The 12,226-nt window shown below is 38.9% G+C and overlaps 1 protein-coding gene across 2 annotated transcripts in view; it reads left to right on the top strand.

Moving 5' to 3' along the window:
• SPOCK3 (SPARC (osteonectin), cwcv and kazal like domains proteoglycan 3) overlaps window positions 1–12,226 on the top strand; it is a 403,820-nt gene that overhangs the window by 260,635 nt on the left and 130,959 nt on the right. For both annotated transcript variants that reach the window (XM_026647880.2, XM_026647878.2), the window contains exon 5: window positions 7,356–7,482. In XM_026647880.2, the coding sequence (XP_026503665.1) occupies window positions 7,356–7,482 (127 nt within the window). The remainder of the gene's footprint in view (window positions 1–7,355; window positions 7,483–12,226) is intronic.

Genomic DNA, 12,226 nt, shown 5'->3' with positions numbered 1-12,226 from the left:
GAATGGGGCTAGTTCATACCTTTTAAAGCTATTTGGTGAGGCCGGCTTGTACAGACTTTTGCATGTAGTGTTGTGTTAATGCTCATTGGTGCACATATGGAAGGAATATCTTTTAAGAGCTGTACACTTTAAAAAAAAAAAAAAAAAAAAAAAAAAAAAGCTTAAATTCTAAGGAAACAAAGAGCTGCTAGTGGTTGGGAGGACATATTTCCGTGGATATCATGCAGCTTGAGAGCTGTGAATAACACTGCTAAATTATTCTAACAATTTATAAAATGTTAGCAAATAATGAATAAACCGCCCCATTGTGGCTGTAGAAATGCAGTATTCTGTCACTATAGTTGTGCTATGTGAAGCCTAAAGTTACAGGGTGAAATCCTGGGCTCACAGAAATCAATAACAAAACTCGTATTGACTCAAGTGGGGCCAGTATTTCACCCGGAAACTTTAAACCCATCCTCTGTATACTTAATGCAAAGATAAAATATCTCATTCAGACATTTCTTGATGATATTTCATTATGACCAGATATTCACAGTGAAAATTACATGTGATGACACGCGGACCTTGAGAAATGTAGAAATTCTGTTTATCTACAAACATATATTGCTTGCTGCCTAATCACCTTGATATTTATCAAACAAGTAATATGTCAGTCACTGGCTGAAGCAGGAGCAGATCTGGGCAGCAGCAGGGGCTGGTTACATGGAAACAGTCACAGGCTAAAGCATGAGCAACTGTTGGTTGGGGCAGAATCAGTAGTGAGAGCAGTCTGAAACTATTGACAGTGAGAGTGCTCCTGGTGAGGCAGTGACATTAAGAACACAAATATGGCCATGCTAGATCAGATCAATAGTCCATCTAGCCCAGTGTCCTGTCTTTCAACAGTGGCCAGTGCCAGATGCATAAAGTGATCCATTCCCTGTCGTCCAGGCCTAGCTTCTGGCAATCAGAGACTTAGGGACGCCTCGAGCATTGGTGTTGCATCCTTGACAATCTTGGCTAATAGCCATTGATGGACCTATCCTCTGTGAACTTATCTAATTCTTTTTTGAACCCTGATATACTTTTGGTTTCACAAGATCCCATGGCAACTAGCTCCACAGGTTGACTGTGCATTGTATGAAGTTCTTTGTTTAAAATTTGCTGCCTATTAATTTCACTGGTGGCCCCTAGTTCTTGTGTTATGTGACAGGGTAAATAACACTTTCTTATTCACTTTGTCCACACCATTCACAATTTATAGACCTCTCTAATATCTCCTCTTAGGCTATGGGTACACTACCACGTATGTCAGCAAAACTTATGTCACTCAGGGGTGTGAAAACCACCCCTCCCCCCGAACAACATAAATTATGCTGGCATAAGCGCTAGTGTGCACAGCGCTATGTCGGTGGGAGAACTGCGATCGCCACTCATTGGGGGTGGATTAATTATGTCTACAGGAGAACTCTGCACGAGAGATCTCTCTAGTATAGAGATGGCATTAGTCATCTCTTCTGTAAGCTGAACAGTCCCAGTCTGTTTTTAATCTCTCTTCATATGGAAGCTGTTCCATATCCCTAATCATTTTTGTTGCCTTTCTCTGTATGTTTTCTAGTTCTTCTGTCTATTTTTAGAGATAGGGCAACCAGAACTGCATGCAGTATTCAAGGTATGTCTGTGCCGTGGCAACACATGAAGTCCAGAAAATTCCACAAGGCACAGTTGACTTTAAAAAAAGTCAAAGTAAACCTCTGGTGACCTGTACAAAACTAAACAGGCTGTGCACAGGATTCCAGTGCAGGAATTGTGGAGATTGAATCATTGTCCTAGTCTGCAGGCAGGGCGGGAGGCATCTGAGTAGCTCTACTATGGCCTGTACTGCAACGTATTGTCATGGCCCAACATGCCAGCTACATGGATTTCATGACTCATCAGCTTCCTCAAGCCAACCACACACCCCTTCCCGCATCTTTCTCCAAAGACAAAGGTGCCACTGAGGCTAGGTCTACACTACCCGCATGAATCGGCGGGTAGAAATCGACCTCTCGGGGATCGATTTATCGCGTCCCATCGGGACGCGACAATCGATCCCCGAATCGACGCTCTTACTCCACCAGCGAAGGTGGGAGTAAGAGCCATCGACGGGAAGCCGCAGAGGTCGATTTTGCCACCGTCCCTAGAGCGGGGTAAGTCGGCTGCGATACGTCAAATTCAGCTACGCTATTCGCATAGCTGAATTTGCGTATCTTAAATCGACGCCCCCCTGTAGTGAAGACGTAGCCTGAGTTCTGTTCCACTCCATGACAAGCGAGGGACATCAGAGTCTCTCTTTGCAGCTTTTTCATTTCTCAGATCCACCACAAAGCAAAAGAGCTATGGTTTTAGTTTTATTTTGGGATTTCTGCAGCTCCCGAGACAGAGACAATTTCACTCTTAAAAGGAGAAAAAACTCGCATAGTGCTCTTTTTAAGTGTACCAGTTGTGAAAGCTTCAGTGTGAAAGGTCCCAGGGTTTTCCTCTGTAAATGCTACAGATTCTCTGCTAGTGTAAATGGGTAAAACTCCATGAACTCAGTGAAACTGCACTCACTGGAGCCAGAAGAGAAATTTCCCTTATGGTTTAGCTATGTGATACTGATGCATCATATTGGCAGAAGCAGGCACTAGGAATTTGGATACTTGCATCTTCAAGAATATTTTTTATTTTTTGTTTCCTCATTTTCCCATCTCCAGTTCAGATAAGCAAACAATATTATCCCTTTTAAACACAGACAAAGAACCTGGCCATTAACATCTTGAAACCTACCATGTATGTATGTTGAGAAAGTCTGACCAAAATGATAGCTTATGTGTAATTTTTCAAACCTGACCTGTTGGGTGCTTTTTGTTAGAAGATATTAAAAAACCCAAAAGCACACTTATATCGTCCCACATGCTGCATGTTCTGATTATCTCTTTTTCAACACCATGGAGATTCAAAATGCTAACAAGTAATATGAGTTGACTTCTATGTGGTCTTTGTTCTTTTGTAAAACTAACATTGTTTTGTTTATTTCTCTTGGGTTTGACTGACTATTTATTTCTTGTCACAGTGTTTTCTTATGTTTGTTAGTTTACCATAAGTAGTGTGGCAGGCCAACACATTACAGCAAAAAGTTTGGAACAGCAGTGCTTTGCTTGATTTTGTCACTTAAAAAGAAAACCTCAGTAATGCAGTGGCAGTGATATTTCATTCCTACTTGCAACTTCAAGGAAGTCCTAGACAGAGAGAGTACTCCAAAAGAAATCCAATCTGCTCCAGTGAAAACAGTTTGATTAGTGCTAAACAAGTCTTTCATCCAATTATGTTAATGATACTGTCCAGTTACAAGTCCCCTCAAAGCCCCATGCTGGCACACACTCTGAAAACCTTTAAATAGCAGTGCCTTGGAAGTCTATTAGCATCACAATAATAGTCATGATGTAAGAATTGTATGAGTCCCGTGAATCACATTTAAGGTCCGCATAGCAACAGTGAATCAACCCCATTTACTTTAAATAACTTTGCACTCTGAAAAATCTGCTTCTGCAGATATTTGAATCAAGGACTCTTAAATATAAATTCCTTTGCAACTCAAACATGCTACCTGTCATCTCTGTGCAGACTGATGTGTTCATTTTGTGTGTGTGTGTAATATATACTTAAAAGATTTTATTTTATATATATTTTATATATCTCACACACACACACACACACACACATATATCTTTTAAGTGAATAGAGTTGCTTAGAATTTTGGTTCAAAGCCACAGTTTCAGTGACCTATTTTAACTGTGCACATGATATTCGTGGGTAAGATATTTGTGCATACTGAAAACTACACTGATGTATGCAAACAGGTATTTGCATGATTAATTGGGCAGATTGGCTAATTATGTGCCTAATAATCCTCTTGCATGTGCAATTACTCAGTCTACACATATATGCATGATTTTGTGCATGCAAATTGATGTAATCACAAATGTTTCAAGTAAAATTAAGCTGGAAATGCAGCCCATGATGTTTATACATGTACACTTAATGTTACCTTTCTTAGTACCAGCAAAGACTATATCTGGAAGGGAGGGGAGGAGGGGGACTTCTATTCTGTGTACCAATATGATTTTTATTGCACCCAAGAGCATACTGGCCACTTCACAGAAGACCTAGAAATCTGTGTTTTACATGACAAGTAAGGATGACAAAACAGTAAGAAGAGAATGAAACCAGGAAGAATTATAGCAATGCAAACGCACAGTTACTCATTGTCAGCATGTGAACATCATAGTGATTCTGGATTTTCCCCCTTCTAATTCTATTAAAAATAATAAAGAAAATAAAGATATGGCAGACTGAATATTAATTACTCATCTATTATGTATACTGATTTTTTCTCTCTGCACTCTTTAATAGATGTTCACAATATGTTGCTATACCCAAGGATACATTAAAATATCCTTATTTTGTAATAGATATTCTGCTGCTCATAAGGAAAAAGTATAATCGAGCTTTTATACTTGTATATGTGGTGGTTTTCTTTAATAAGTTTATTTATATCTTGTGAGTTAATATTGGGGCTGTGGATTGATACTTAGGTTTGGCAGAATTTAGTATTTTTTATAATTTCGATGGATGATATTGGTTTATTTTAAGTCTTTTTTTATTTTTATTTATTTACTTTCTCATGGTTGTGCAAAACTGTGGGACAAGGGGTCAAACAATAAAGGGATATCAGACAATTATTTAATGAGAATAGATACTGAGATTCAAAAAGTTAAAGCTTTGTAACGGTTAAAACACATATTGCCAACATCATGTCAAAATATACAAAGTATATATCCTTAAATAAAACTCTAATAAATTCTGAAGTAGTATATTTCTTACTTTGCCTGTTTGTGTAAAATATATATAATTATAATTGAAAATATCTTTTCACCATTGAAATGGTGTATGTGGATGAAGAAGTCCATATTTATCGACATACTTATAAAAGATTACATTTTCCAAGCCTATTTACAATTCAAGCTCCATAACTTTCCAAGTAATCATATACTGTATGTTAGTTCAAGCCATCATCAACATGTAGCAATTGTTATAATTCAGTTTAGTTTGTATAATGTATGTTCTCTCAACTCGCATGTCAAAGGCTCATACATATTTTTATTCATGGGCTGGAGGCTACATACCTGGAAAAACTGAAAATGGTAAAGGACAACCCACACTCTTTGTATTTTAAATAATAGATGTTTGTAAGAAAGTATTTGTATGCTTCAGAATGGAAACCATTACTAATAATTAAGAAGTGTGCATGTTTTCATATGCAGTAGTTTGTTTTTTTGTGTAAAACAGTTTGTTTTTTAAATTTCCCATGTCAGTATGTTTAATATCAAACTGGGAGGTACAGATGTCACTTGTAAATAATGTGTTTTATACATCGCCAGAGGAAGGTCGATCTAAAGTTCTTGTATGGCTTCATTACCATTGTGTTGGTGGGTCTGATATTTTTTTAATGTATTTATTCTCACAAAACCCCTGTGAGGTAGGGCAGTGCTGTTATTCCCATTTTACAGAGAGGCTAAATGACTTGCCCAGGGTCACACAGGAAATGTGTGGTGGAGCAGGGAACTGCACCCAGGGTGTCTTGTACTAGGCTAGTGCCCTAACCACTGAACTATACTCCCTCTCTCAATACATAGTATGTGCTGTTTGCTCATGTAAAAAAAAGTGAGGCGAATATATGTAGCTTATGCAAAATATATTTTTTAACGTTTATTTCTCATACAACTTTATAATGGCATTGCATGCTGGGAATCTGAAAACATCCTATAGGCTGCAGAAGAACAAGGGATAAGAGGAAGACCATCTGCTCTAAATGATCAAATTACACTGATACACAAGTGAAAGCGTGACACTTTTAGAGAAGTGAGGACGGAGGAAGTAGCTGTCACAGGGTATTAGTGCACTGGCTGTTCGTATCTAGAGATCTGATTCAGATTTGTCTTGCTTACAAGTGAGATGAGATTAATGGTGTTAACATAGTCTTCAGTTGATGCTAGTGTACACAAAGCAATTCACAGTAAACTGTGTCATGAATGACTCAGTATTCCCAAGACAATAGCAGGAATGTTGCAGTCAAGAGTAAGGTACATTTGGAGATCTATGTCCCCAATTCAGCAAAGTTTCTAAGCATGTTCTTAAGTATTTTTTACTTATTTGGGGCCTATAAGTGGAAATTTGTGTCATGTAACTATATGTCTAGTTCTGACCGGCTTCCTGGGCAAGTTTGACTTGCATAAAAACGTTCATTCTGCAGATAATTTAAGCTCTCATTGATTTTTGGCAGTAGTAAGTGCTAATTTTTATGTGCAATGGGCTTGATTTCCTTTACATTAACACATTTATACTACTATAATTCATAATTTACACACCCATACAATATTTGTACACACCGTTATGCATATAAGTTATATTTTTTCCCACATTAAATCCTCTTTTCACTGCCAGAGTGGGGTAGAGAAGCCATAGCATAAATGAGATCCAGGGCCAGTGTGTTTAGACTACCAGCAATTCTGCATCGGGTATACGTGTAGGCCACTGCAGATTTTTACTACTTTAACAAATAAATTGAAGGGTGCTGATTAAAGCAGATTTTGTTTTCTATTTTTTAGTTTTCTTTAATCACTTTAACAAGTAATTCTCAGACTGTGACTCATGAACCACCTGGTGATTAGCAGAGCCTTCTTGGTTGTCTGCACGTGAAACACTTTGAAAACCATGGAATGGAAGAACAGGGAATTGAGGAACTTTAATGCTGTGGACTTTCTAAACTGATATTGTGAGGGACTCGCTGCTAAGGACACAGCCCAGTGGATTGAGATTGTGTTGCAGATTTCTCATTTTTTTCCCCTTCTACTCCTTAGTAAGATTCCAAGCAGATAAATAGTGCATAGAAATCACCGATTTATTATTTTATTCTCGTACTTATATAAACCCAATAGTGTGGTATGCATTTTACATTTTCTTCATGTTGGCACATTTTTTTTTATATATGTGCACCTGCTGGATTTTTTTCCGCTAAAGCAATAAGAATAAGTGTTACTATATCTTCTTTCTCAGTCATTTTTTGCTTACTATAAAGAGTTAGGTATTGAGATACCATGGAGGTGCTCAGATTCCGCAGTGATGCGTGTCATATAAAAGCTGTGGGAGAGAGAGAGTGTAGGAAAGATGTTTTTTACCTACTGGAACCTAATACACAAGGTCCTCAGGTGACTAATAATTATAGTGTGACAATATATATGCTTTTACAAATACTTTTGCTTATCAGGTTAATGCTTTTTGTTTATTTACAGTATGAAAGAGGCTGGTTTAGGCCATAAACAACCGAGAGGTGGTCCCATTTCATCAAACTGCAAGCAGTGTCCAGTAGTTTATACCAATCCTGTTTGTGGATCAGATGGTCATACATATTCTTCTCAGGTAAGAATAAAATAATCAAATTATTCATTCATTCATTGCTAAAGTCAATTTATATTTCCAAAACCAGTCAAATATCCCACTGTTTAATAAAAAGAAGCAGTTATTTATTTTGATTTGAACAGCATAAAAACCTATCCTGGGCTGACACCCACAAAAAATCCAAAACATTGTGAGACTAAAAAGCAGAACAGCAACAAATCTCACCCAACATAAAACAAATAGTTAGCAGTAAATAAATAAATAAAATGATATTCCCCTACCTCAGATTCCAGAAGAAATTCTACTCCCTCCCCCACTCCGCCCAGCTCAGCCTTCATAAATACCTGTTCAAAGATGAGTTTTGCAGCATGCTCTGCAAAGATTAAAAATTCAAGTTGTTTCAGACCTATGGAGGGTAAACTGCAAAGTCAAGGAAGAACCCCTTACTCACAGTTCCCTCTCTTTTAAATCAAGGAAACACAGGCCAGGCCATTCTGCAAAGTGTGACTGTGGCAGTGGTGAATGAGGAGAGAAACAGTCATCCATATAGATAGGTCTCAGGCTATTATGAGGAAAGACCAACACTTTAAACTCTATCCACAGGCCACAAGTAGAAAGCAACTGCAGATTCTGGGGCAAAGATGTCATGCTCACTATGAGATACTAATAATAAGCAAGCTGCTTCAGTCTCCCCTAGATGCAGTTTCCTAATGGGCTTAAGGTGTGGCATGTTACAGTAGTCTAATCTTGAGGTGACAATGGTATGGATTACAGTAGTCATGTCTGCATCCAGAAGAAAAGTTTGCATCCCATGGACTAGGCATACATGGAAAAAAGCAATTGGAAATTTAACCAGGTCTGCAAGTTACAAACTGTATTGAAAAATTATGTGCATACTCTTTTACACTCATTTGGGGCTGTTGCTAAGTATAAATTTAGCCAAATCCCTTAATTGTTTCCTGCAATGCACCACAAACACCTTAGTCTTACATGGATGTTCTCTCAACAAACTTACTCTCATTCGTATCCAAGTATCTCCCAAACACTGACTGAGATGCTTGACTGCACTCTTGAAGCTGGATGAAAAAGAGATACAAATTTGAGTGTCATCACCATACTGAAAGCACTTCAGTGTGGCGATGACACTCAACTTTATATCGCCTTCTCATCCAGTTTTGAGAGTGCAATATCTACTCACTAACTGTCCTAACACCTCATACACATTGAATTAAAGGGATGGCAGCATGGAAACCTGCAGTATACAACATAACAAAACAGAAGAATATTTGCCCAGCATTAACCTCTGAGATTTCTCGAGAGAAAAGAATGAAACCACGAGAAGGCAGTTCTGTTCATTGCAGGAACTGCAAGCAAGTCAATATCCTCTGGAGATCCACCATATAATATTAGTATAGACATCTGATCTTTATCCCACCAAAGTGTCTGCACCAATAGATAATACTTGATGCTTTAGTGGAAGAAAAAAAAGTCATCTATCATACACAAGCTATGCACTCATTACCTGTAAAGGCAAAAAACACCCTCTTTCTATATAGAATTTTAATCAATGGACTTACTCAATACCCCACCCATTTAAAGATTGTAGAACTGCTATTTACTGTATTAATTTTCCTTTTGATTTTCTGCTGCACTTGCAATCTGTGCATAACTTTTCCAAAATATGATTATACTTCCTATTCGTGCCTCCCAGCCCACATGTACAGATTTGCACTAGCTCTGCTCAATCTAGCATACTAAAAATAGCAGTGTGGATGTTGCAGCATAGATGGTGCCTCAGGCTAGCATGAACCCAGGAGATGACGTGGACTTGGTCTCAGTTGGCTAGACTGAGCCACAGCCCTTCTTGCAATGCCCACACTGCTATTCTTAGCATGCTAGCTCAAGTAAAGATGGCATGCTCCCGGCTGCTGTGTAGACATACCCAGAAGAAAGGTGTCCTGCTCAGCTTTAATAAGATAAGCAGGATATGACCAACATTTCATTCTCAGTGTTGCCAGCTAGCTCTTAATCTTTTATCCTGAATCTCATTATATTTAATATATTTCTTAAAGCTCCAGCCCTTGGAGTCAAGGGATTATGTGAGAATCTCAAAGTTCATGTTTTTTAAAAGTCAGATTCTAGTTTTTGTAGTTGTAGAGAAAAGTTTGGAAATGTGACCTGTGTTCACTTTAAACTCTCAGAAGGCAAACAAAAAAGAACCCCAAATTGACTGGCTTTGAAATCATGAGGTTTTTTTTCAATAATGCCATGAGTTTTTGGAGGCTCTGAATGCTTGGGAATGGAAATACTGCATTCTTTTAAAATGAGGATATACTATTTTGACCTTAGTGTTTGAGAAATAGTCATAAATAATTCACAGTAAATTACTATATGCATATACGTATACAGGAACTATTAAAACCTTTTTGAAACATGCTTAAATCATGCCAACTATCTCGTCGTCATTGTTTAGTAATTCTATGTGGTAGCACTCAAAGGGCTAGTCAGGAAATGGGCCCCAGGGCTAGGCACTGTACATGCAGAGAAGGGAAGATGGTCCTTCTCTCAAAGACCTTATCCTCTAAAAAGCCAGACAAACACAAACGGGTTAACAACAAATAACCAACTGTATTAAAAATATAGAATTTACACATTACAATTTCTCCCAGCCCTGTTCCCTCTCTGTACTGATGCCAAAGCCAGATTGTCATTTTTCAGAGTGTATCATCTTCCTTTAGAGTGACCAGACATCCTGATATTAGGGGCTTTGTTTTATATACGCAACTATACGCCGCTTCCCACCCCGAAAAAAAGTGTCCCGATTTTTCCCACTTGTTATGTGGTCACCCTATCTTCGTTCTATCCTACCCTCATCCCAAAGGAATTACCAGTCTTTGAAGAGAATTCAAAACAAAACAAACCTAAAAACCTCAAAGTTCCTGAATGCCTCCTTCCCAGCCATTTCTTCCCCAGTCCTTTTATGTGGAAGTGAGCAAGGCTGCTAACTACTCCCTAAGGGAAGAGACAGGGGATCCATGTGACCTTTCTTTGCCTACAACATTTTTCCAGCAATGGTGGTGGCTCCTGGCCATTTCTTCCTTAAAGGGGTACAGTTGCAGAGGATGCAGGAGAGATAAGGGAGGAGTATCTCCAGAAATCTTAATTTTTCAAATCTATATGATGGTTTCATGTTTGGCTTGTGAAGTACCTCAGTATTCAGAGCACAGTATTCAGAATACTGTGACACAGGAGTTTCAGATATTCTAACAGCAGCTACACATGCATTGTGCAATTAAGAGATTCAGAGAGTGTGGAATGAGAGCTCTTTCTATAAAACTTTGAAAATTCTCAAATAAAAAAGAGACATACAAGGCAAGTCTGGTTGCTTCTAGTGTAACTAGTTCTGCAAAACTTGTGCAGGCAGAGAGTCAGATTCTCTCATTTCATTTATCCTGTGAAAAGATGGCAGTGATTTCATATGTACATCTAAATGTCTGCTACTAACACTGAGTGCATTTTCAGGATATATAGTGCCTGGTGTACACAGAGATGTACAAGTGGTGGTTAGCACTAAAATCATTACAATTGAGCTCTGACACACAATAACTGAAGCAGTCAAAATTGTGTCGCTTTGTGTGGAAAGATATGGGGCTAAATGAACCCACTAAGGGCAAGATTCTGCCACCCTTACTTATGTTCATTAGTACTGTACTCTGAGTAGTCCCTTGACTTCATTGGGTCCTATAGGCTCAGTCATGGCTTGGCCATACATAGCAGTGCAGGGGCTGTAGGGAGGTATAAAAGAAAGAGAAAGAGATGCACACACGTGCTTCTGTGTGGCCTCCTCACATTTTCATTGCATGGGTATGGAGTGAAATAGGGTCTCTTTGTGTCTGGTACTGTTTCCCACCACTGTGAAGGGTGGTGGGGAATTTATTGTGCTCCCCTTCCAATGCCCCAACCAGCACAGCTGAGCTGGTAGTAATTACTACTCCCCAGGAATAAGGGGAAAGAGATTGTTTCTCATATTGCACTTCCAGGGCTTTTCCTTAGGTGGTCCTACTCTGTGTCACTTCTTACACAGAACTAGGAGCAAATGCAAAATCTAGTCCTTTGTCAGCAAAATGTTAAAAATGTGAGAGACTACAGGAGGTTGTTTACAAATATTTACTTATTCCTCTTTTTAAAGATGTTATGCTTTCTGTATTCTCTCAAATTTATGATGCATGTATATCAAAATAAACATTCGAGGTTATTTGAGGAGCAATCACTCTTGAAATTGACATAAAAGACAAATATTTTTGTTCCTTTACTCCAGGCAAAGTTTATTTTGATTCTCTTCAAGCTCAGTGAAAGCTTAATATTGTTCTATGTAATGGGGTTCACGCTGCGCCCCCTGGATATTTGGCCCCTGGGCCTCCCTCTTCAATGAGTCAGGGACACCTCAGTCTGGTGCAACACCCATGCTCTTTGTTCTCATAAGATTTCCCACCACCAGTTCCCAACTATATTCACAGCTACTTTGCCTACAACAGGCCTGGCCGGCAACAGACTAGGAGGCGCCAACTTCCTTCTGTGCCTGACCTTTCTCTTTCCCTCTCCCCCTTCTCTGGCTTCCTCCCAGCCTTTATAGCTCTGGGCTAATAAGACTGGCAGGTTCAGCCAGTTACCAGGCAGGCACAAGGCTATTCACCCAACCCCAATCCATTCCCCTTAATTGGGGCTGGAGTGGCAGGAGCTGATTAAGGGCTTCTCAACCAGCACC

Source organism: Terrapene carolina, unplaced genomic scaffold (genome assembly GCF_002925995.2).
Source record: "Terrapene carolina triunguis isolate 2854851 unplaced genomic scaffold, T_m_triunguis-2.0 Scaffold66, whole genome shotgun sequence".
Classification (NCBI taxonomy): Eukaryota; Metazoa; Chordata; order Testudines; family Emydidae; genus Terrapene; species Terrapene triunguis.
The sequence above is the reverse complement of the archived record's forward strand: the minus strand, read 5'-3'. Positions and strand labels throughout refer to the sequence as shown.